Raw genomic sequence first — 25,501 nt, forward strand, 5'->3', positions numbered from 1 at the left:
ATTTAAAAATGGAAAGCTGGGGCTAGAGAGATGGCTTAGCGGTTAAGCGCTCGCCTGTGAAGCCTAAGGACCCCAGTTCGAGGCTGGATTCCCCAGGACCCACGTTAGCCAGATGCACAAAGGGGTGCACACATCTGGAGTTCGTTTGCAGTGGCTGGAAGCCCTGGCGCACCAATTCTCTCCCTCTCCTTCTCTCTCACTCACTCTTTCTCTCTGTTGCTCTCAAATAAATAAAATAAAAATAAACAAAAAAATTATAAATGGAAAGCTGGAAGCTGGGCATGGTGGCGCACGCCTTTAATCCCAGCACTCGGGAGGCAGAGGTAGGAGGATCGCTGTGAGTTTGAGGCCACTCTGAGACTCCATAGTGAATTCCAGGTCAGCCTGGGCTACAGTGAGACACTACCTCGAAACCCCCCCCTAAAAAAAAAGGAAATGGGGACTGGAGAGATGGCTTAGCAGTTAAGGTGTTTGCCTGTAGAGCCAAAGGACCCAGGTTTGATTCTCCAGGACCCACGTAAGCCAGATGCACAAGGGGGCACATGCATCTGGACTTCGTTAGCAGTGGCTGGAGGCCCTGGCATGCCCATTCTGTCTGTCTGTCTCTTTTGCCTCTTTCTCCCTGTCAAAATAAATAAATAAATAAATAAAAATACATTTTAAAAATAAAAATGGAAATGTCCCAGCACTCAGGAGGCAGAAGAGGACCATATGAGTTCGAGGCCACCCTGAGTGAGTCTACAGAAAGAATTTCAGGTCAACCTGAGCTAGAGTGAGATCCTACCTCAAAAAAATCAACCAAACAAAAGCAAACAAAAAACCTAAAGTGATCACATTCTGCTTTGACAACATGCTATGGCTGTTTCTAAATCTTTTCTGTGGCATCCTTTTAAAGCCTACAGATCCCCTGATTGGAAGTGGCAAGATGGCCCAACCTGTCCTTTCTCACGTGTGTGAATGCCCTGGGGACAAGCATGCCAAACTACATGAGCATGTCTGATTAATGTGCACTAAGTTGTGAGTCACAGATAGCATATTTTAGAGCTGCTGCTTATTTTGACCACTTGGCCCCCACTGGGATGCTGGGGTCCTCAGCTCACCTCACAAGTCTTTTCATTGTGAGGCAAGGGACTATTCTGGAATGATGTTACTGACTTAGCTCTCCTTCGAACCATGGAGTGTTGAGCAGGAAGAGCCCAGCCTGCTCAGATGAAAAAAGAAAGCCAAGCCCTACCTGAGGCTGGCTGGGTGAGAACCAGTGTCCTGTCCTACAACTCCAGTCAGAATCCCACAGAAAGGTTGAACTCCAGATGCATGTGCCACTTTGTGCATCTGGCTTTACATGGGCACTGGGGAATCGAACCTGGGCTGGCAGTATTTGTAAGCAAGCATCTTTAACTGCTAAGCCATCTTCCCAGTCCCTCCCCCACTTTGTAAAGGTTGTTTATTTATGAGAGAGGGAGAGAAGGAATATGGATGCTTCTTGCTGCTGCTAACAAACTCCAGACACATGAGCCACTTTGTGTGTCTGGCTTTATGTGGGTGCTAGGGGATTGAACCTGTGCCAGATGGCTCTGCAAACAAGTGCCTTTAACTGCTGGGTCACCTCTCCAGCCTGAGCTTCATCTCTTGATTCCATCATTTCTAGGATGCAAACACCCCTTCTTCTGTCATCTCTGGCTACCTGTGAGCTCAGAGGGACTTTCCTTTCTGGCGTCCCCTCCCATTCTGGTTCAAGATCACTTTTTCACATTGATGAAACTGGAAGGTTCCCTGAATGTACTTGGCACCTGTTTGTAAATTCACTTTGTCCTGTGAGAATCATGGTCTGCTGTTTCTCTTCCATCCATTCCCAAGGCTGTGAGTAGAGAATTGGAGTTCGTTAGCTTTGGGGCCCATCTGGGAATACAGGTGTTGACGGATTAAGTGTCTTATCCAACGTCGCCAAGCGGAGAAACCTCACAGCTGTTCCCATGCACAGACGGCCTGTGTCTGGGATGAAGTTAATGACCAGGCAAATGTTATTCTCCTCTTGAAAATGTTTTCTATTGTACAGCACACACCATTACCACAGTCATTTTTCAACCTTTTTGGGTGTGTGTGTGTGTGTGTGTATGTGTGATGTGTATATATGTGTGCACCATCTATGCACACGTGTGTATAGATATGAGCAGCCTGTGTGTCCTGCCTGGGGGGTCACAGGTTAACAGGCATCAGGGGTCCTTTACTGCGCTTCTGCTTTGTTTCCTGGTGACAGTCTCCCTCTGAACCTGGAGCTCCCTGTTTTCTAGTGGGACTGGCTGACCAGGGTCCAGTGATACCCCTCTCTGCGTCCTCCCTCAGTGCTGAGGTTCCAGGCATACACTGCCACACCTGGCTTTTTACGTGAGTGCGAGGCTTTGAACTCAGGTCCTCATGCTTGCGCAGCAAGAGCTCTTACCCACTGAGCCATCTTCTCCGTCCAATTTTCACCATATTTTACAATATTAAAAAATATTGTATTTTGGGCTGGAGAGATGGCTTAGCGGTTAAGCGCTTGCCTGTGAAGCCTAAGGACCCCGGTTCGAGGCTCGGTTCCCCAGGTCCCACGTTAGCCAGATGCGCAAGGGGGCGCACGCGTCTGGAGTTCGCTTGCAGTGGCTGGAGGCCCTGGCGCGCCCACTCTCTCTCTCTCCCTCTATCTGTCTTTCTCTCTGTGTCTGTCGCTCTCAAATAAATAAATAAAAATTTAAAAAAATTATTGTATTTATTTATTGGAAAAGAGAAAGAATCAGATAGAGAGAATGGGCATGCCAGGACCTCCAAACACTGCAAATGCATGCACCACCTTTTGTGCATCTAGCTTACATGGATGCTGGGGAATCGAACCTGGGTCTTTGCAGAGGAGAGCCCTAACCACTAAGCCATCTCTCCCTAAAATGTTTTTCATTTATTTGCATGAGTATATGTGTACTGGTACGCCAGGGCCTTTCCCCACTGCACACAAACTCCAGACACATGTGCCACTTTGTGCAACTGGCTTTACTTGGGTGTTGGAGAATTGAAATCTGGCTGGAAGGCTTTGCAAGCAAACTTCTCAGCCATCTTCCCAGCACAATTTTCACTTTTTTTTTTTTTTTTGAAATAGGGTCTCGCTCTAGCCCAGGCTGACCTGGAATTCACTATGTAGTCTCAGGGTGGCCTCAAACTCAGTGATCCTCCTATCTCTGCCCCCTGAGTGCTGTGGCTAAAGGTGTGTGCCACCATGCCTGGCTAAATTTTCACTTTTATTTTTTGAGGCAAGCCCAACAGACTGCCTTTTTTACACGTGTGGGGGAAGGGAGAGAATTGGCGCGCCAGGGCCTCCAGCCGCTGCAATTGAACTCCAGACGCGTGCGCCCCCTTGTGTGCATGTGTGACCTTGTGCACTTGTGTCACTGTGTTTGCCTTCGTGGAACCTGGAGAGTCAAACATGAGTCCTTAGGCTTTGCAGGCAAGCCCCTTAACCACTAAGCCATCTCTCCAGCCCACTTTTCACTGTCTTTTTTTCTGTTTTTTTTTTTTTTTTTTTTGCATTGTGGAGTTAGCCCCCATTTATTAGTATGATAAATGTCTCTGAAAATCATGACCCAACATGTAACTCTGACATTCTTTCCGCCCCCTCTTCCGCAAGATTTTTTTTTTTTTTTTTGAGGTAGGGTCTCACTCTAGCTCGGGCTGACTTGGGATTCACAATGTATCTTCAGGGTGGCCTCGAACTCATACCTCTGCCTCCCAAGTGAATTTTCACTATTTTTTAAAAAGACTTATTTATTTTGTTTATTAGAGACAGAGAGCGAGAGAGAGGGAGAGAGACAGAGAGAGACAAAGAAGGAGAATGGGTGTGTCAGGGCCTCCAGCCACAGCAAATGAGCTCCAGACGCATGTGCCACCATCTGCATCTGGCTTACGTGGGACCTGGGTCCTTAGGCTTCACAGGCATGCACTAAGCCACTCCAGTCCAATTTTCACTCTTTGAGTGTACACATCACATTGTTGCACAGCTGTGTACGCCACACATAGCTGGAATTGTTTTCTCTCCCTCCCTTCCCTCTTTCTTCCTTCTCTTTTTCCCATGGTGCTGAGTGTGGAAGTGCAGTCCTTGCAAATGCTATATAAGCACACTACCACTAAGCTACATTCCCAGCTTCTTACATGTTGGTTGATTGACTTTATTTTGAAACAAAGTCTCACTAAGTTGCCCAGGCTGGCTGTGATCTCACTCTGCAGTTCAGACTGGCCTTGAACTTGATGTCACCCTGCCTCAAGTTCTTGAGTAATGTGACACAGGCCTGTACCACCACACCTGGATAAGCTAGATGATTGATTGATTGATTGTGGGACTAGGGATTGAACCCAGGGTCTCATGCACCCTAGACAATCTCTGTATCACTGAGCTGCATAGCCAGCTAGCTAGCTGTCATCTATAGCTATCTATCTATCTATCTATCTATCTATCTATCTATCTATCTGGCATCTATCTGTCTTTCCATCCATCCACCCATTTATCTATCTCCCTTGATCTAGTTTTATTTAATTGTTTTTAGAGAGAATAAGACAAAGAGAGAATTGGAGCATCAGGGCCTCAGCCACTGAAATCAAACTCCAGATGCTTGCACCACCTAGTGGGCATGTGTGACCTTGCACTTGCCTCACCTTTGCGCATCTGGCTAACGTGGGACATGGAGAGTAGATCATGGGTCCTTAGGCTTCACAGGCAAGCGCCTTAAGCGCTAAGCCATCTTGCCAGCCCTTGACCTAGATTTTTTTTTTTTTTTTTTTGTAGAGGAGTTTTATTGCAAAATTGAGCAGCTATGAAAAATTTCCCCATGTGCCTCTCTCCATCCCCTGTACAGCCTCCTCTACTACTGATCATCCAGAGTGGCTCATCCTAACAGCTATGGACTTGTCATGGTCAGACATTGCATGAGAGGGTCTCTCTCGCTCCATATATATATTTATACACACACACACACACACACATATACATACATACATACATACATATATATATATATATATATATATATATATATATATTTTCTTGTTGTTATTTTTTGAGGTAAGGTTTCACACTAGCCCAGGCTGACCTGGAACTCACCCTGTAGTCCCAGGCTGCCCTTGAACTCACAGCGATCCTTCTACATCTGCCTCCTAAGTGCTGACAGTAAAGGCATGTGCCACCACACCTGGCTAACACTGCTTTATAAAATTGGTTTGTTTATAAAAGTGCCACCTAGAATCCATCCAACTGCCACCTACCACGTCACCAGTGAAGGGGTCCTGGTCTCCCTCCCCTGCAATGCTTCAGGAGTTCCAGCTCCCACCATTACCTGGACCAAGGTAGGTAGAGGGAGCCTGTAGCCATTGGGAGCCAGAGCACGCCGCCCAATGCATCCTGGGAAGGGGTACGGGCTCTGCTGATGTCACATTCGGCTCTGTCCTAGGAGACCACCACCCTGACCACCAGGGGCCACTACAACATGGGCAGAGATGGCACCTTAGTCATTTCCCGTCCGTCCCCCCGGGATGCAGGCGCCTATATATGCACAGCCACCAATGCCGTGGGCTTCTCCAGCCAGGAGATGCGGCTTTCCGTCAACTGTGAGTGATGGGGGCCCTGATGGGAAAGTGGCTCAGCTGGTGTGGGTCCAGAGTGCTCCCACTCAGCCTCTTGTGGCTGGATGTGTCCCAGTGTCATGCCTAGACAGACACAAGTTTCCACTGTGGGCCTACTTCGTTGCACTTCCCTCAGTGTCTTTCTCTATACCTTGCTGTGCCCCAGACCCTCCGGCCTCCTCATTTTTTGGATGGCCCGTCCTGCCTCAGGGCCTTTGCACACGAAGTTCATTCAGTTTGAATGTCTTTCCTCTTCCTCTTGGCCCAGTCAGAGCTCCTGCTCCCTCCCCCACCACAAGCTGGATCAAGTCATATTGCTTAACACTATGGAACACTAATGACCACAGAGATTCAGTACCTAAGTGCACACCGGTCAGTACTGACCACTGAGATTCAGTGCCTAAGTGCACACCGGTCGGTACTGACCACTGAGATTCAGTGCCTAAGTGCATACCAGTCAGTACTGACCACTGAGATTCAGTACCTAAGAGCACACCAGTCAGTACTGACCACTGAGATTCAGTGCCTAAGTGCATACTGGCCAGTGGGTTCTCAGTGTTCCTGCAGACCCAGAATGCCACACGGACAGGAGTGAGACTGTTTCCCAGCCCTCCCCACAGGGATGGGTGCTCAGGAAATACATCTGTGACCACAACCAGGTGCACAAGTTGGCCTTTTCCTATCATATACTTTTAGAGTCAGTATCTTAAATCGCAAAAGCAAAATTAGTGGGGTATTTTCCATCTGAACTAAGGATATCGGGGACACAGGAGAGCGGGCGGGAGTTTCTGAGCTCCCCCGCTGTGTGGCTTGTTTCAGAAAAGTACCTTCAGTGCTTGAGTGTTGGGCTTCCGTGAGGGCGGAGAGGAAGAAGGGGCGCCAAGGTAGCCCCACCATCGTTTGGCCTGGTGAGAGAGCTAGGTGAAATACACAGGTTGTCATAAATCCCTCCTGGTGGGTTTCAGAAGCCACAGGGAGAGTTTGTGCCTGACTTGGTGACTGATGTCCTGGTGACAAGTGGGGTAACCAGTGAGGAGAGAGAGAGAGAGAGGGTGGAGGCTGCTGCGATGTCCCTGGGGAAGGGACAGCGTGACAGAAAGAGACCAGGGGAAACCTAGCCCCTGGGACCAGACAGACCAGGTCTGGGTGAGTGAACAAAGCTGTGGACAAGCTTATGGTGGAGGAGCGCCGTGCAGGCTGGCAGCCTCAGATCCCCGCTCTCTCGGCACCATAAGCTTATGCTCCTGGTTGGAACCAACCTCAGCTTCGCTCACTCTTGGGACCTCTCAAAGGGCAAGGTGCAGCCACCTCTGCTCCCTAGGGGAGCCATTGCCTGCTCTCCCAGTTCTCTTCCCCCCAGCCTCTCTTGCTTCCCCCAACAGCCAAGCCCACGATCAAGACGAACGGGTCCCAGGATGCCCATACACCTCTGAGAGTTACAGCCAAGGCCGGTGAAGAGGTGACCCTGGACTGCCAGGCCCAGGGCTTCCCACCCCCGCTGGTCACCTGGACCAAGGATTCTCACCCTCTACTGCCCGTCTCTGACAGGTACCCTCCTCATGGCCTTGGGTCAGGAAGGGGCTGAATTTGGGTTGAAAGAAAAAAACTGGCCTCATGGTAGCCGTGACCCAGCAGGTGGGTGTGACCTTGAAGACTCTGGGGAGGCTCGGGGGCTTCTGCAGGGTCCCGGGCCCAGACCGAGCCTCACCTAACATGGCACGGGTTAGGTGCATGCTGTGTGTGCCTCTGGGAGCTTCAGAGCACCTCTCCTCTTAGCTGCCCGGCACGCTTTGCTCCCTTCGCTGTACTGGGATGCCGAGTGTCCCTGAGGTGTGGCGAGCTACAGAGAAAAGGGTCACCACACTAAGAAAGAGCGGAGCCAGGGCCGGGGAGATGACCAGTGGGTAAAATGCTTTGCTACACAAGCCTGAAGACCAGAGTTTGGATTTCCAGAATCTAGCTGAAGCCGCATGCAGCATCACAGACATTTGTAATCCCACTACTCCATGGGGGATGGGAGGCTGAGATGGGGTGGTGGGGGTAGTCTCGAAGCCGATGGGCCTGCGAGCCTGGAACACATAGCAGCAAATGATAAGAGAGATCCCATCTCAGAGCCGGGGTGGAAGACCGTGACCCACTTGAGGTTGTCCTCTGACCTCTACCCGAGCACCCTAACGTGTGTGCCCACATTCACACACACCTCTCTCTCTCATATACACACATACACACACACTGCTCTCTCGCTCACAGACACATCTCTCTCTCACACACATACATATATGATTTAAAAAGTAATACGGCTGGGCGTGGTGGCACACGCCTTTAATCCCAGCACTTGGAAGGCAGAGGTAGGAGGACTGCCGTGAGTTCGAGGCCACCCTGAGACTACATAGTGAATTTCAGGTCAGCCTGAGCTAGAGTGAGACCCTGCCTCAGAAAAACAAACAAACAAATAAAAATAATAATAATACATAGCTAGTGTTTGGGCCACATTGTGGCCTAAGGTGCAGGCTGCCCCTGTAGGCCAGGTGACTAGCAGCCAGGCTTCCTTACTCAGCTGCTCCTATGGTCCGGGATCCTGGAGGGAGAGGTTGGCAGGCAAGCTGGGTCAGGCAGGGCTGTAGGGTGCTGCTCTAGCCAGTAAGTGGGCCTCCCACCTCCTAGAGCCCTTGACCTGAGGTGGAGGGTTCTGCGGCTCAGGCCGGTGACATCAGCCCTGGCAAAGGCTTTGAGACATTGCAGACCAAGACAGTCTCCAACAGCTGGCCCCGCACCCCACCACCCACACGCGTGTCTGCATCTCAGAACATCTGTTCGCTGAGCCCTTCCAAACCAGCGGTGTACCCCTAACTGCACATGGGGTGCAGGGGACTGACCCTAAGCTGGGTCTGCGGTGTCTGGCGCACGCTGTGGGATCAGGCTGTGGAGGTGTCGTGGGCTCAGAGGAGCCCTAACCTCTCTCCAGAAAAGCTGCTCCCTGCTTCTTGCCTGGCCAGCGGCCCGCGGGTGCTTGTTTGTTTATGGCTTGTTAGGGAAAGGGGAAGCGCGGTTCCAATTGTTCGCTGCTCTCTGCTCTGGTGCATTAACGGGTCATCCGGGAGCTGTAAATCTCCAAGAGCGCCTTGCGCAACCCTAGTTCTGGGCTTGGTCTCTTCCCTCATTCCTTCACTCTTGCCCTCATCCTTTTGGCAGAGGCTCACGTCCCTGCTCTGTGGATGCAGGGGCTGGAGAGGAGTGCTCAGGTGTGAGGTTCAAGTGACTGAACCAGACATGGATCTGCTGGTTCTGTCCTGACTGGGAGACCACAGGTGGCCCCAGCTGCTCTCGGCTGGCTGGCTGTCCCCCCTGTAAAGTGGACAGTATTCATCAAGCACGGCTGTCATGCGATGATGGATGTGCAGTGCGCTGGGATGTCGTAACTGGGGAGGTAGCTGATCCCTTTGACACTCTGTCCTGCTGCTGCCGCTGCTGTTGACAGAACAGGCCATTATTTTACCACATCTGCCATTTCATTGTGTGTGGGGCATGGATATGTGTTTCTGTGTGTATGGTACGCGTATGTGTGGGTTGGTGATGCGGGGGCAGCTTCCTCAATGGTTCTCCATGTTGTTGTTATTAATATTATTATTATTATTTGGAGACCAAGTCTCTTACTGAATCTGGAGCTCACTGACTTGGCTAGACCAGCTAGCTGGTGAACCCAGGTCCTCCCGTCTCCATCTTCCCAGCTCTGGGATTACAGGCACACCCAGCATTGTACATGAGGGCTGGGGATCTGAAGTCTGATCATCATGCTTGTACAACAAGCAAGCATTTTACCCACAAAGCTAGGTGCTCATCCCTGATTCTCACCTACATTTTATTTACTGTTATGTTTTAAATTATTTATTTATTTATTTATTTGAGAGGGAGACAGACAGAGAGAGAGAGAGAGAGAATGGGCCCACCACAGCCTCGAGCCACTGCAAACAAACTCCAGACACATGCGCTGTCTTGTGCATCTGGCTTTACGTGGATACTAGAGAATCAAACCTGGGTCCTTAAGCTTCACAGGCAATTGCCTTAACTGCTAAGCCATCTCTCTACCTTGTTATTTTTATTTTATTTTTAAAATTTTTTATTTTTATTTGAGACAGAGAGAAAGGGAGAGAGTGAAAAAAAAAAAAGAGCCCCCCAGGGCCTCTAGCCACTGCAGACACATGTACCACTTGTTGCCTCTGGCTTACGTGGAACCTGGAGAATTGGACCTGAGTCCTTAGGCTTCATAGGCAAGCACCTTAACCGTTAAGCCATCTCTCCAGCCCTATTTTTATTTTTTTAATGTTTTATTGGGAGGGGGCTAGAGAGACGGCTTAGCCATTAAGGTGCTTGCCTACAAAGCCTAAGGACCCAGGTTCGATTCCCCAGTATCCACATAAGTCAGATGCACATGGTGGTGTGTGTGTCTGGAGTTCATTTGCAGTGGCTAGAGGCCCTGGCACGCCCATTCTCTATCTACCTCCCCTCTCTCTCTAATAAATAAATAAAAATAATTTTAAACAAAAATAACTTTGAAAAAGATACTTTGATTTATTTGCAAGCAGAGAAGGAAGGGAGGGAGGAAGAGAGGGAGAGAGAGAGAAAATGAGAATGAGCACACCAGGGCCTCTTGCTGCTGCAAATGAACTCCAGATGCAGGCCCCACCTTGTGCATCTGGCTTTACATTAGTACTGGGGAATCAAACCCAGGCCATCAGGCTTTGTAAGCAAATGCCTTTAATAGCTGAGCCATATCCCCAGCACTCCCCCCATATTTTATAGAATAGCTTTAGAGAGCTGTATTTTACATGTGGGACAAATTGTTTATTTCAGTGGCACAAACAGTGATTGTCACAATCAATTTTAGAACATTTTTCTCACACTCCCCCAAAACCCTCATACTCTTGGACAGCCACCCCCATTCCTGCCCCCGGCCCTACTCAGCCCCCGGAAGCCACTAATCTATCTAACTTCTGTCCCTGTGGGTGGGTATATGGTGGACACTTCACATGAGTGGAATCACATCTAGCTTTTGGTATCTGGCTTCTTACATTTAGCGTAATGCTTTCGGGCTTCATCCCCATCGTAACACACAGAACAACTCCATTCCTTCATATGACTGAGTAATGTGCCACAGTGTGACAAGACCTTTGGTGTATGTTTACCAGGACACATGACTCTTTCCGCCTTTAGGCACTTGCACAACCTTACTGATCATGTGTGTGTGCATATTGATTTTTATTCTTTTGGTTGTTTGAGGTAGAGTCTCCCTCTATCCCAGGCTGACCTGGAATTTACTATGTAGTCTCAGGGTAGCCTCGAACTCACAGCAATCCTCCTATCTCTGCCTCCCAAGTGCTGGGAGTAAAGGCATGAGTCACCTGCCTGGCTTCTCTCTCTTAAATAAATAAATAAATTACCAAGAAAGAAAGAGAGAAAGAGAGGGACCAAAGCAAGCTCCTGAGGGGCTGGAGAAGCTATGAGACCCTAACCCCTGCCTGGGTCCTCATCCCTCTCAACTGGCTTGCACAACAGTTGCAGAACTGAGCTCGATGGGGCTGGCCTTGCCCTGTCCAGCTCCTCCTCGTGTGGCTGTCCTCAGAGCCCAAGCTGGAGCTTCATCTCAGAGACCTGGAGAGCCGTCCAGGGCACTGTTCATCTCAGTGTTGCCCTTCTGTTTGGGACACATGCTTTGCCACCAGTTTTTGCAGTTAAAGATGAGGCTATTGGGGCGTCTTGCTCACATACTCTGCTCTATCTCCTGGGCCACCTCCTTGAGTGATTGTCCCCAAGGCAGCTGGCTAAGTGCAAGGATGGGAACTGTCATCCGCATGTCTGATGCTGGAACCATGGGCTTGTCATTTTTGCAGAAACATCCTAGTTGTCAACACAAAACTGGCCAGCAGTGTTGACTAGCAGAGGCACGGGCCAGCACTGTGCCCAGATCAAACCAGACGCTGAAAAGCCTGGGAGCCCTGCCCAGAGTCACCCTGATTTGCTTGGTGGTCTTCAGTAAGACCTACCCCTCCCCAGGCCTCAGTCTTTCTGTCTGAGACATGCAAGGGTCGGGAGGGCCATGGTGGTCCGGCTAGGCTGGCTGGCTGGGATGCTGGGCTGGGGCGTGTTTCTAGGCAACAGTGTTTGTTTGGGATTCCACTGTGGAGCCGGGGCAGCTTCAAGTGCTCCTGGCTTCTGCTCCTCCTGCTTTGGAGGCAGCCGGCCAGGGTCCCACACATGGCCAGATCTCTAATCCTGAAAGAGGAGGGGCACACGGCTGCTCCAGGCTTCCTGTTGTTGCAGTCCCCAACCCCTTCTCCGCCCACTCCCAAGGATGAGGCAGGACAGCCAGCGCGGATGGATAATGAGAGCCGGTGGCAGGGCATGGGCTGTCCAGGGCCCCACGGGGGTTGTGGCCAACCGGCTGGCTTTGCATGCTAAACTTATCAACCTGTTGTGGCCAGGGGCTCCCTCTGTGGACTGAATGTCAGAGCTGAAATGTTTGGTCACTGTGGTGGTCAGGCACAAAGTGGCAGGGTCTGAGAGCCAAGTGCCACCTTGCCCATCAGCTGAGTGTCATGGGCAACAGAGCTTTGTGCTCTGGCCTCTGCTCTGCAAAAAGAGATTATGGTACTTCACAGGGGCTCGCTGGGGAATGTCAAATGAGTGAGAAGGCATCCAGCACGTGCTCAGCTGTGCAGCTATACACAGGAAGTACTCAATAGTTGGCAGCTATAGCAGGCATGGGTGCCATACCTGTTAGCTACGTGAGCGGCCTGGATTCTTTTTTAAAAATATTTATTTATTTATTTGAGAGGGAGAGAGAGAATATGGGCATGTCAGGGCCTCTAGCCACTGCAAACAAACTCCAGACACATGTGCCACCTTGTGCATCTGGCTTACGTGGGTCCTGGGGAATCAAACCAGGGTCCTTTGGCTTTGCAGGCAAACACCTTAACCGCTAAGCCATCCCTCCAGCCCCAAGAATCCCTTTATTTATTTATTTATTTATTTATTTATTTATTTATTTATTTATGAGAGAGAGAGAGAGAATGGGCACATCAGGGCCTCCAGACGCATGCACCACCTTGTACATCTGGCTTACGTGGGTCCTGGGGAATCAAACCTGAGGCCTTAAGGTTCGCAGGCAAGTGGGTTAACTGTTAAGCCGCCGTCTCTCCAGCCCAGAGAGACCCTTTGTAAGTGAAGACAGCGAGATGAGTGGTCATGGTGGTAGCCAGAGGGAAGAGGCAGATGAGCGCCCAGACTCTAGAGAGCCCAAGGACAGAAACACTTCCCCACCAAGGCAGCCTAGGCCTCCAAAACCCAGAGGTTCTCCTGTGAGTGAGCACTGGAGTGATCGCCGGCTTAGGTTTGGGGGGCTTCATCTGCCCGTGAGCACCAGGGGAAGCTTCCTGGAAGGGCTTCAGCGTGCATGGCCTGGAGGATGTCAGGGGGCAGGATGGGTAACCATGGAGACTGGGGAAGTCCAGGAATGGGGAGAAAGGGTGAAAATTTAGGTGCGGAAGGGAATGTGCGTGTAGACAGCAGCTGCAATTTGCCATCAGATATTAATCGGGCGCCTATTATGTGCTGAGCGCTAAGGACGCAGACACATTGGCTCCTCCCAGATAATCACATCTGTGGTATCCAAGGGCGCCTTGAGCAGCACAAGCCGTGGCTGGAGAGGTGGTGACTACTCAGAGGTGTCAGGATGGGTGTCTGGGGTGATGCTATACCCCACACATTTCCCATCCGATGTCCCTTGGTTGATTTGGGCAGGTCTCTGCCTGGTGGGGACCCCACAGTGTAGGTGGACCCCTCGTGGGTCTCACAGCCCAGCACTCTGACATCTGCGCGTATCTCTGTGCTGACAGCAAGGCCCAGGCCAGATGGATGTCATAAACAGGAAATCCCCCCTTGCATCCTGTTCTTCTCGGAGCTCCGTGTGGAGCCATCTGGCCGAGGAGCCTGGAAGAAAAGCTCCGGTTGACGCAGTCCCGCCCCCGCCCCCAGCAGCCCGTCACTGGAGAGACTGGCATCCTTACCCCCTCCCGTCTCTCCCTGTCTGGCTTTGATGCTGAACCTCTGGGAAAGGGCGGTGGGGGCAGAAGGAACGGCAAAGGTTACCCAGAATCCCCAGTCCCCTCTGGGTCCTGTGTAGTCACCTCAGGCCCAGGGCAGCTGCTTGGGTTTTCCCTAAGCTTCTCGGGGAGTTCTGGCTACATCACAATAAAGGTGTCATCCGCGGGGAGCCAATTGACCACAGCTGGGGTGAGAGCTGTAATGGAGAAAAGGGGAGTGGGGGGGATCAGACAGCTGAGAGCTTGTATGATGGCCTACTGCCTGAAGCACCTGGACAGCCTTTCTGGAAGAGATGTCTGCGAATGGGAAGGGGAGCCGGTGTCTGGTGCAGGCATGCCAGTTCGTCCTGGCAGGCGCAGAGCAGCCGACGTGAGACGAACTTGCACTCTGAGTGGTCCAGCGGGGTGCGGGGATGCAGTGGCGAGGGAGGGGGTCTGGGGCCCGGATGCTCTGTGTCGGTTGCTCTGAGCCATGACACTATGGTTCGGGTTTTGTTCAGAGAGCTGTGGGCAGTCACAGAGTGACTTAGCGTAGGACAGTGCCACAGCCAGATTGACGCTTAAGCAACTCCCGGGCCGGGTCCCTCGCCAGCTCTGCCAGACAGGCACCAGGTCCCTCAGCCCCCCATGAGGCCTCAGCTGGGTATTCATTTCTTCCTTGTGTCTAGCAAGTGGCATCCCCTTTCCAGAAAATGACCTGCTACTGTTTATTGAAAAGGAGGGACCTATTTTTATTCTTGAGGACTCTGTCCACTTTGTTTGTTTGATTTTCAAGGTAGGGTCTCACTCCAGCCTGAGCTGACCTGGAATTCACTATGTAGTCTCCGGCTGGTCTCAGACTCACAGTGATCCTCCTACCTCTACCTCCCGACTGCTGGGGTTAAAGGCGTGCGCCACCTGGTCACTAGAGTTCTCAGGAGAACTAGAAGGTGACCTCTGGGGTCATAGAGAATAGGATTGCCTTTAAATATATATATTGAAATATATATATATATACATATACATATATATATTGCTGGAGAGATGGCTTAGTAGTTAAGGCACTTGCCTTTGAAGCCTAAGGACCCAGGTTTGATTCCCCAGGTCCCACATAAGCCACATGCACATGGTGTCACATGCGTCTGGAGTTTGTTTGCAGTGGCTGGAGGATCTGGTGTGCCCATTATCTCTCTCTCTCCCCACCTAAATAAAAATAAAATATATTTAATATATATATATACATTTTTTAAAGATTTTATTTTTTATTTATTAGTGAGAGAGAGAGAGAGAGAGAGAGAGAGAGAGAGAGAGAATGGGCACACCAGGGCCTCCAGCCACTGCAAAAAACTCCAGATGCATGCACTACCATGTGCATGTGGGACCTGGAGAATCAACCCTGGATCCTTAAGCTTCACAGGCAAGCTAAGCCATCTCTCCAGCCCTGGAGCTGCCTTTTCTAACGTGCAGAAGCTGGAACTCAGAGATGCTGGCCGTTGTGTGAAGGCTGCACAGCACAGTAAGACCTCAGATCCCTACCCAGGCCTCTTTCCATGGTCCCATGTTGTCTGTGTTGGACTGGGTGTCAATATTATTGAACTTGGACCAAAGCTGTGGATGAGAAAAACCAAGCTGGGGCAGGGATGGTGGGGGGTGTGGGTGATGTGGGCGGGGGTGGAGGGTGCCTGTGTAAGTGTGGGTGTGGCATCCCCTCTCTTTTCCTGCGCATGTTAAAGATGGGGTGACCCCTAGTGGTGAGCCCACACTCTAGCTGGGAAATCTCAGGCTGCCGTAGCCCTGATGCTCAGCTTTGTCCTGAGACTCCAGATGAAGACACTGAGGCCTGGGTGAGGTCCTGAGCCCAGGCTCAGCCTGCAGGAGGCAGCCGGGTGGTTCTCACAGCCCCCTCCCCCACTGTCACAGCCCTGCTCCCATCAGGTCTACATTCAGCTTCTCGGAGCTGGGGCATTTCTTCACAGGGTGTGGGCCCCTGGCCATCTGTATCTACCACCCAGGGCCTTGATAAAACCCGGGTCCCCGCCTCCCATCAAAGGGCACATCTGTGTTCCCTACACAGTGTAGGGTTCCAACAGGAGTCCCGTTCTGCCACTTGTGGGCGATGGCCGTTCCACAGGGAACCTGTAAAAGCAGAGGTTGTGGGAGCCCAGCCAGCACCATTGCTGTGTGTGTGTGTGTGTGTGTGTGTGTGTGTGTGTGTGTGTGGTCATAGGAATAGCAGCACGCACTAAGAGTCCTGTTGGAAAAAGAAAAGGAAGTGGAGGAAGTAACCCAATGCTTAAATGTCCACCCCAAAACAGTAGATGAATAATTTGCCATAGGATTGCGTGAGGGAGTATTACACAGCACCGAACAGGCTTGACTGTGACCTGTGCCATCACACGAGGTCACCACATGAAGGTTTCTACACCCACAGGGTGGCACCGTGCGCTGTTTGCGGTCACCGCGTCCGCCGCTGATGTGTGCGGAGGGCACCTGCCACAGACGCTGTGGTACCACGAAGTCATTCGGTTGCCTCGATAGCTGTGTGAGGGACGAACATTAGTGCTGGCTCCCTTTTCCAAAATGAGCGACAACTGAGACCCAGCACATCAGGAGAGGTGCCCACCTCACACACTGGGCATCCAGTAGAGCACTCGGGGCCCAGGCTGGGCTGCGCAGCCTGGGCTGTGGGGCCCTTCAGCCAGCATGGCACCTGAACCATTACAGTGCCTCCTGGGTGCTGGGAACCAGCTGGAGGGGTGCTGGGTCGGAAGCCTTCGTAGATGAGGAGACCTGACACCATGGCTGGAAGCTGTGTGTCCTGCAATTGGCCCTTGGTGTCCTGTGGAGATGGCTGCAGGGCTAGGTGACACCTTCTTGCAGAAAGAGGCAGAAGCTCCCTCTTAGCTGGAGATGTCTGGCCAGCCCCGGGCTCAGGACTGTCCCTGGACATCCCCTCCCACCCCCATGGTGCTTGCCACTTGCTCCTAAGGCCAGCCGGGGCCAGGGGCCTCAGCAGCCCTCCCTGCGTTACAGTATAGGAGCTGTTCAGAGCCAGCACATATGGGGGTGACATCATGTCTACAGGGCCCCTTGGGGTCCAGCCCAGCTGCTGAATCCTGGCTGAGGGTCATGGAGGCAGTTGACGCTAGTGAGAATGGACCAGCCTGGGAGGGATATGTTTGCTTCCTGGGGGACTTCAACATGCCAACAGGTGGGCTGGAGAGATGGTTTAGTAGTTAAGGTGCTTTCCTGCAAAAAGCCAAAGGACCCAGGTTCAATTCCCCAGCACCCACATAAGCCAGAGTTTGCAGTGGCTGGAGGCCCCAGTGTGCTCATTATTTTTTCTTTCTCTCTTTGCCTCTCTCTGTCTCAAATAAATAAAAACATATTTTAAGAAAAATGCCAACAGGCTCTGGGTTTGAGTTCAAGCAGTTCTTGGCTAGCAGATGGTAAGGAGCCCAGGCAGCCCTTCTCTCTTAAGAAGCAGGGCCCCAGCTTCCCTGGTAGGCAGGTGTGCTGAGGAGGAAGGCTGTAATAACCATCAGCTGTCGAGTAGGGCAGGGTGCTAGCGCAGTGTCCAGCCCTGGGAGAATGCAGGCCCATTTTTCAGATGAGGAAGTGGAGGCCCAAGAGGTAAAGCCATTCACAGGGGTCACGCAGCTAGAGTGTTTACTGAGACTGCGTGCCCTATGCTGGGAGGCAGGGCAGGGGCTGGGGTGAGGCTGGAGATGGGAGCTGCCTGTGGAAGGTGGCTGGATCTTTACAGTGTTTCCAAGCATGGCTGGGATGGGCCGGGGTCTCACCGGTGGAAATCCCTCCCACAGGCGTGACCTCCTCCCATCCGGCTCTCTGCGCCTGGCTGAGGCCCAGGTGGATGACAACGGCCTCTACGAGTGCACAGCCAGTAACCCCGCTGGAGCCGCATCCCGCCGCTATGTCCTCGGGGTGCAAGGTAGGACCTGTGGGCAGCTGTCTCCCTCCACTCTGCTTCCTGACGCCCCCCTTCTGACTAGGCCAGAAAGTGTTAGATATGTCACCTCCTCCTACGTCTAGATCAGTCCCCCTCTCTACCTCTACATGTCACCTTCCTTCTACCCCTAAGCTTCCAGCTGGCGCGTCTGTCCTCTTTTTCTCTCTCCCTGTCACCCTGTTGAATCAGAGCCTGGGAGGCCATTTCACAAGCCACCTACCCTGAGAACAGGTATCAGTGGGGACCAAGGATAGGGCCACCTGGTGACCTCAGACAGGTCTGAGGACATTTCTGTCTAGTCGGAGAGACATGGTCCAGAATCCCAGGTCTGGCTGCCCTGAGAATCATGGGGTTGGGAGCCTCCTTCCTGCCTGAAGCACCTGGGGCCCCGCCCTCAAAGGACCTTCCAGCCCCTCATCCACCTCAGCAAGACACTTTTTGCCTCTGCCACCTGCTAGTCAGTGAGGCCTCCCCTTCACCAGACACCACTTGCGGCCTTCCCTCTATGGCCAAGGGTCCTAAACACACCCTGTGGTCCTTGTTACCAACCTGCTGGGATTCCCAGGAGTGAGTTCCCACCGGTTCTCCAGGCCTCATGCAAAGGGAGCCATCTGGAGCTGGTCGCATAGCAGAGTTCTGAGGCGCTCCTAGGACAGAACCAAACATGGCCAGGCCCACTTTCATGGCCCACAAGGGAGAGGTGGGGAGAAGATAGTTGATATCTTACGGCATTGAAAATTATATGAAATACAAAATACAGACACTGTCCGCTGTCACACGTGGGTCAGAACCCAGCTGCACGCACACATTCATCACACTCGAGCTAGGTGGCCAGACAGACCATATGTCCTCACAACCTGGGGTCCTTGCCCATGATTCTACAGAACATATTCACCAGCGCTGTCTAAGCAGCACCCCCATTTTATTGACAAGTAGACTGAGGCCCAGAGGTGGGAGGGCGCTGAAGGGTTGTATAGGCCAGTGAGAGAGCTGTGAAGGTGGAGCTTAGGTAATTAGCAGGCGCTGAGGCATTGCTACCCAGTATTGTTACCAACTTGCTGTGTGACCTTATACCAGTCAGTTGACTTCTCTAAACCATATAAAATGGGAGCCTGGAGCCAAGCATGGTGGCACATGCCTTTAATCCCAGCATTTGGGAGGCAGAGGTGGGAGGATAAACATGAGTTCAAGGCCAACCTGGGACTATAGAGTTAGTTCCAGGTTAGCCTAGGCTAGAGTAAGCCCCTATCTTGAAAAAACTGAAGAAGTTATAGTTATAAAACTAAATGAGATGAGAGCCACAGCTTGTAATTGTCAGAAGGGGCAGTGTCTACCAAGTTCTCAACAATGTAAGCTGTGGTGTTAGATGACTGGGTGTCCTGCCTTGGTCCTACCCTGGGGCAGGTCCCTGGCATGGACTTTCCTCTGACTCTGGCTGAGAAATTGGGATAGAGGGGTTTCCTCAGTTTCCCCCAAGGCCCAGGGAACTAGTCATAGAGGCTTGGAAACAGTGTGGTCCTGAGCTCTGAGCATGCTTCTGGGACAGTGTGGACCTGGCCTCCGGAAGTCACCTGGACTCCTATTGATACACACACAGGGCCAGCCAGCTCCAGCTCTTTTCAGCTGAAAACGAGGGTGGAGGAAGGGACAAAAAAAAGGGGCTGGAGAGATGACTTAGCGGTTAAGGTGCTTGCCTACGAAGCCTAAGGACCCATGTTCTACTCTGCAGATCCCACATAAGCCAGACACATAAAGATGAGGCAAGCTCAAGGTCGCATATGCCCACTAGGTGGCGCAAGCATCTGAAGCTCAAATTCAGTGGCTGAGGCCTTGGTGTGCCAATTCTCTCTCCTTTCCCTCTGTCATTCTCTTTCTCTCTAAAATTAAAAAAAAAAAATCCTTTGTGAGCCTGGTTTCCCCATCTGCAGCCTGGATGTGGCACTCTCTACCCCATAGAAGGACTCAGGGAGGAAAAGGATAAGAAAGTAGCTGTCAAGTACACAACAGCCTGTCAAGGGCAGCTGGGACTGCCCTGGGCTGGCACTACCCTCATCAAGGACAAGGGAAACTGAGACTCTGTGGGTGCAGGGTCTTGTGGTATGAGGGAGTGGAGCCACCCCTGTGTAAGTTACTCCAACATGGCTGGGTCATTCTGAGTTGAATCCCCCACCCCTGCCTCAGTTTCCCCACATGTGCACTGCGCTGGTGTTAGCCATGTGTTGCTTCTACAGTGCCTCAGGGCGCAGTGGCATGGGCTGAGGCTGAGTGGACTGAGGGTGTTCTGAGTCTGCTCTTTGGGGGTGTGGGGAGGTCCATGTGGAGTGTCCTGGTGGCTCTTCCTAGTGCCTTAGGCGCCTGCCTCCCCTGTGGTGACTGTCATATGGATTGGGACCCCTCTCTGGGTCACCCGTGTCCCCCCCCGTGTCAACCCCCGTCCCTGCGGCTCTGTCAGTTCCCCCCCAGGTGCAAGCAGGCCCTCGAGTCTTGAAGGTGCTGGCAGGAGAAGCCCTCGACCTGAACTGTGTGGCTGAGGGCAACCCAGAGCCCCAGTTGAGCTGGTCCAAGGATGGGGTAGCCCTTCAGAGTGGGGAGCCCCAGGGTTCCATCCGCTTCACAGCCATCAAGACGGCTGATGCCGGGACGTTCCGCTGCGAGGCCTCCAGCAGCGCTGGTCTAGATGCCTGGGAACTGGAGCTTCGGGTGCTGGGTGAGTCCTGAGCCCCAGAACCTCCTGTCTTGTGTCCCCCCCCCCCATGCTGCTTGGACCTCGGTTGGGTGGCGTATTGTGATTCTGGGCTTAGGGAACTGCCTGCCTCCCGCCTGCCCTGCCTGGGAGCCTCCCGCTGTGGTGTCAATCAGTGTCCAGGGCCCTTCACCAGCCTTCAGGTTCTCAAAGTTATCATGTTGGTTCCCCGTGCCCCAAGTCCCTAAGGTGTGGCCTGTGGTCCTGAGAATCTGGTGCAGAGTCCCCATGGGGCTGTGGCTGGGCAGCTCTCCCACCTGCCAGCTGTATGACACCGAAACTTTGCTCGCTGACAGGATGTGTATGTCACATAGAGCATTCTGGATCACGGGTGCTCGATTCACCATTGGGAATTGAAAGCAATCTGCTGTGGGGAGGGCAAGACTGTTGAATCCTTTGTCTCTGAGGCACAGAACGGGATTTCTGGGGAAGCTGGGGTTATAGAAAGGAATGCCCCCTTTGCCCTTGGAGGGGGTGCTAAGCTTTGAGCTCAGGGGTATGAGCAGAGCCTTATCACTTCCCACAGAGCCGCCCCACTGGGGTGCCAACGAGACCAACAGCCTGCTGGAACGAGTGGCGGGAGAGAATGCCAGTCTACCATGCCCTGCCCAAGGTGAGGCTGGGGAGGTGAGAGACAGACAGGGCTGAGTTCCAGCACCTTGGTCACCCTCTGGCCAGGGCACATAGGTTATAGGCTCCCACTGACAAACCAATAGCATGGGCATGGTATTGGCATCCTTGCATTAGGGACTGTCCTGGCCCGGATGGGCTCAACAACTTGCCTGCGGTTGCACAGCCCGCACGGTCTGGTTTGACCACCAGCCTGCTTGTCTGCTAAGCCCCGTGGTCCTTAGGTCTGGGGTGTGTGTGTGTGTGTGTGTGTGTGTGTGTGTGTACACATGCATGTGTATGTTGGGAGTGCATGGTAAATGGAGCCAAGGGCAGCCCTCAAGTCCTTGTGGATTGGGACTCGAGTTCCCCACATCTCTCTGGGAATAGCATTGAAGGGAGGGGTCCAGAGGGCCACCTCTGGGGTCAGCTGCCCACTGGTCTTCCCGGCTGCTGCCCTTCCATTTAGATCCTCTACTCCCTCTTTTGCATGGTGGGGGGTCACACCAGGCCTTCTTAGTAAAGCTGCTGTGAGATCTTGGGGGGTGGGAGGGTCTGACAGAAGCACGCGGGAGCCTGAAGGGCAGCCTTGGGTTGGCTCATCGCAGCCACAGACAGAAGAGGGGCTCCTACCTAGAAGGGGGACAGACGCCAGGTGGGAGCTGGAAGCCCTTGACCATGGCACCACCTAGTGTTAGACTCTGGAAACGGCGGGCAGCTACAGAGGCCCCATCCAGCTTAGCCTCTGGTGCTGTAGATGCCCTACTCCGTTCATTCCTGGACAGTTAGGGGCCTGGTCTCTGAGTCTGACCTCAACTTTGCCAATATCACCCAAGCCCCTCCAATGATGTGGCCTCTCCAGACGGCCTCCAAGGGTGCACTCGGCCTCGCTTCCAAGGATGGATGGTGCTGGTCTCTGTCTCACTAATGCCCTGGGCCTTGGGTCTGAGGACTAAAGGGGAGGGCACCATACCCTGGCACAAGAAAGTCCTTGGGATACTTGGGGACACCATTACCTTCTTCTTGTGGTGATCAGGAGCCTGGCTCCCCTTGCTGGTGACTGGCAACGCCATTCCAGGCCTGTGTGAAGTAGAGAAAGGCAGGGAATCTTCTCAGCCAGCTGGAACATTCCATCACAGAGCCGAGGGCCCTCCTGAAGGTGGAGCTCTTCCGTTCTGTAGGTTTGTGCATTAAAGCTCAGCCTTGGGCTGGGCATGAAGCTCAGTGGGTAGAGGGCTTGTCTAGCATGCAGAAAGCCCTGGGTTCCATCCTCAGCAATGCATAAACTGGACATGGTGTTGCATGTCTATAATGCAGCACTTGAGAGGGGAAGGTAGGAGGACCATAAATTCAAGGTCATCCTTGGCTACATAGTAAGTTTGAATCCAGCCAGGACTACATGAGATCCTGTCTCAAAAGAAAAAAAAAGGAAGGATGGCCGGGCATGGTGGCATGGGCCTTTAATCCCAGCACTCAGGGGCAGAGGTAGGATAGTCACTGTGAGTTGGAGGCCAGCCTGGAACTACAGAGTGAGTTCTAGGTCAGCCTGGGATAAAGTGAGTTCCTACCTTAAAAAAATAAAAATAAAAAAGGAAGACTGGGCCAAAGAGATGGCTTAGTGGTTAAAGGTACTTGTTTGCAAAGCCTGACAGCCTGTGGTTCAATTCCCCGGTACCCACATAAAGATAGATGCACAAAGTACATACGTGATGTGTCCAGAGTTTGTTTGTAGTGGCAGGAGGCCCTGATACTCCCATTCTTTCATAAATAAATAAATAAATAATATTTTTAAAGAATTAAGAAAAGAAGAAGGAAAGAAGAAGGGAGGGGAAGAAAGAAGGAAAGAGAAGGAAGAAGAAAAGGGAAGAAGGAAAAAATGAGAGAAAAAAAGCCTGGCTCCTGGGAAGGATGGGAAGCAGGATTTGGGAGGGGTGTGTGTGTCCCACAGTGGGGACAGCAGGCTCTTGGATGAAGGAGGCCAGGAGAAAACCAGTATGGAAGAATTAAGTGACTGGCCAAGGGCAGGCCATGTGAGGCCCTGGCCCCCCCTTCTCATTGCTTCCCCCATCGCTCCTTCCTCTGGGCAAAGCAATGAGAAATACTTGGCTGCTTAGGAGATTGCAGATGCAGGGTGGGGTGTCATTAGTGGCCCTGGGTAGCAGTGAGGACAGAGAGTGAGTGGGGTATGTAGAGGTGTAGGGGTGCTGAACCATGAGTTTGGGGGCACCCTGTAGGGAGCCTAAGTGGAGTGGCAGTCAGGGGGCCCAAGCCTGCATGGTGGATGCCGAGTCCTGGAAGCTCTAGCAGACCGTCGGAGTGCGGGTCACTTGGAGGGCAGTGTTATTTACCCACGGCCGTTGCAGACCCAGCTCTGGGAACTGGGTGACAGTGGCAGCTCCATTCTGTTACTGGAGTTGTTAGAGTCAGAGTCTAACCCCAGTAGTCACACCAAATTAGGCTCAGCCATGAATCCCAAATAGGCCATCATAGAAGCTGAAGTAAGGGGCTGAGGAGACAGCTCCGTGGGTAAAGTGTTGCCCTGCAAGCATGCGGACCTGAGTTCAGATCCCCAGCACCCGCATGACAGCTGGGGAGGTGGTTACGGGAGGATCCCTGGAACTAGCTAGTTAGCTTGTCTAGAATTGGTGAGCTCTGGGTTCAGTAAGAGGCCCTGTCTCAAAATAAGATGGAGTAGGTTGGAGAGATGGCTTAGCAGTGAAGGCATTTGCCTGCACAGGCCAAGGACCCAGGTTCAGTTCCCCAGAACCCATGTAAGCCAGATGTACAAGATGGCGCATGCACCTGGAGTTCATTTGCAGTGGCTGGAGGCCCTTGTGTGCCCATTCTCTCTCTCTGTGTGTGTCTTTTGTTTTGTTTTGTTTTTTCGAGGTAGGGTCTCACTATAACTCTGCCCTTCCATTCTCTCTCTCCAATAAATAAATAAAATATAAAAACAAGGTGGAGTGGGCTGGAGCGATTGCTTAGTGGTTAAAGTGCTTGCCTAAAGACCCAGGTTCAATTATCCAGTATCCATGTAAGCTAGATGCACAAGCTGGCACATGCATCTAGAGTTCATTTGCAGTGGCTTGAGGCCCTGGTGTGCCTATTCTCTCTCTTTCTCTGTGTGTCTTTTGTTTTGTCTTGTTTTTTCGAGGTAGGGTCTCACTATAACTCAGGCTGACCTGGAATTCACTATGTAGTCTCACGGTGGCCTTGAACTCATGGCGATCCACCTACCTTTGCCACCCGAGAGCTGGGATTAAAGGAGTGCGCCACCACGCCCGGCTTCTCTCTCTGTGTCTCTTAGATAAATAAATAAAAAACACATATTCATACCCCACAATCTTAAAGAAAAATAAGATGGGGTGTCATTGAGGAAGATCCCCAACACCCATGACCTCCACGACCGTGAACACGCAAGTGCGCGTGCGCCCCACACAAGAACACGCACACACCACAAGCACACTCTACAAGTAGTAGTGAAAGCAGAGAGAGGAGATTTATTCAATGTGGCCACTTTGGAATGAGGGGCAAAGAAGTCCAGTGACCTCTACCAAATCAATCTTCAATTTAAGTTTAAATAGGGGGCAAGAGGTATGGATAACTCAACAGTCCTGGTCAAGCAAGCACCTTTTAATTTTTTTTGCATGAGCATGTAAGTGTGTATGTGTGTGTATGTGTGTGTGTGTGTACACTCCAGGGTCTCCTGCTGCTGCAAATGAATAACAGATGCACGTACTACTTTGGATCTGGCTTTATGTGGGTACTGGGGAATTGAACTTGGGTTAGCAGGCTTTGGAAGCAAGCCCTTTTTTTTTCCTTTCCTTCCTTCCTTCCTTCCTTCCTTCCTTCCTTCCTTCCTTCCTTTCTTTCTTTCTTTCTTTCTTTCTTTTTTCTTTCTTTCTTTCTTTCTTTCTTTCTTTTTCCAAGGTAGGGCCTCACTCTAGCCCAGGCTGACCTGGAATTCACTATGGAGTCTCTAACTCATGGCAATCCTCCTACCTCTGCCTCCCCAGTACTGGGATTAAAGACGTGCGCCATTATGCCCTAAGTACTTTTAACAGCTGTCCCCAGTCCTGGTCAAAATGTGGTCCTGCCCATCCCTAACCCCTCATTATCTCTGCTGCAAAGTGGTCTGACCCATCGTCAGCACAATGTGGACTCCCTTCCTGGGAGACAAGTCCCCGCTCTGCCCCAGACCTTTTCCTTCTCCTAGAATGAGATTCCTGGGAAACTCCAGTTCCTTGGGAATATCGTCTGGGGTCTGCTAGCTGAAGGGAGAGCCCAAATGTCTCTCTCTCTGAAGACTAGCTCCTCTCCTTCCGAAGCTGCCACCACAGCCCAATGGGACAGCTGGTATTGTGGCACTGTTCGTGAGCAGGCTAGCTGGTGACAGAATCAGAAGTCAGACAACCCAACATGCCAAATGTTTAAGAGGGCAATTCAGGGGCTCTGGTGCTCATG

At 51.9% G+C, this 25,501-nt stretch overlaps 1 protein-coding gene across 1 annotated transcript in view; it reads left to right on the forward strand.

Moving 5' to 3' along the window:
* Hmcn2 (hemicentin 2) overlaps positions 1–25,501 on the forward strand; it is a 195,050-nt gene that overhangs the window by 70,341 nt on the left and 99,208 nt on the right. The window contains exons 20-25 of the mRNA XM_012952006.2: positions 5,249–5,361; positions 5,466–5,622; positions 7,020–7,185; positions 17,540–17,667; positions 20,138–20,392; positions 20,955–21,041. Coding sequence (XP_012807460.2) covers positions 5,249–5,361; positions 5,466–5,622; positions 7,020–7,185; positions 17,540–17,667; positions 20,138–20,392; positions 20,955–21,041 — 906 coding nt within the window. The remainder of the gene's footprint in view (positions 1–5,248; positions 5,362–5,465; positions 5,623–7,019; positions 7,186–17,539; positions 17,668–20,137; positions 20,393–20,954; positions 21,042–25,501) is intronic.

Source organism: Jaculus jaculus, chromosome 1 (assembly GCF_020740685.1).
Source record: "Jaculus jaculus isolate mJacJac1 chromosome 1, mJacJac1.mat.Y.cur, whole genome shotgun sequence".
NCBI lineage: Eukaryota > Metazoa > Chordata > Mammalia > Rodentia > Dipodidae > Jaculus > Jaculus jaculus.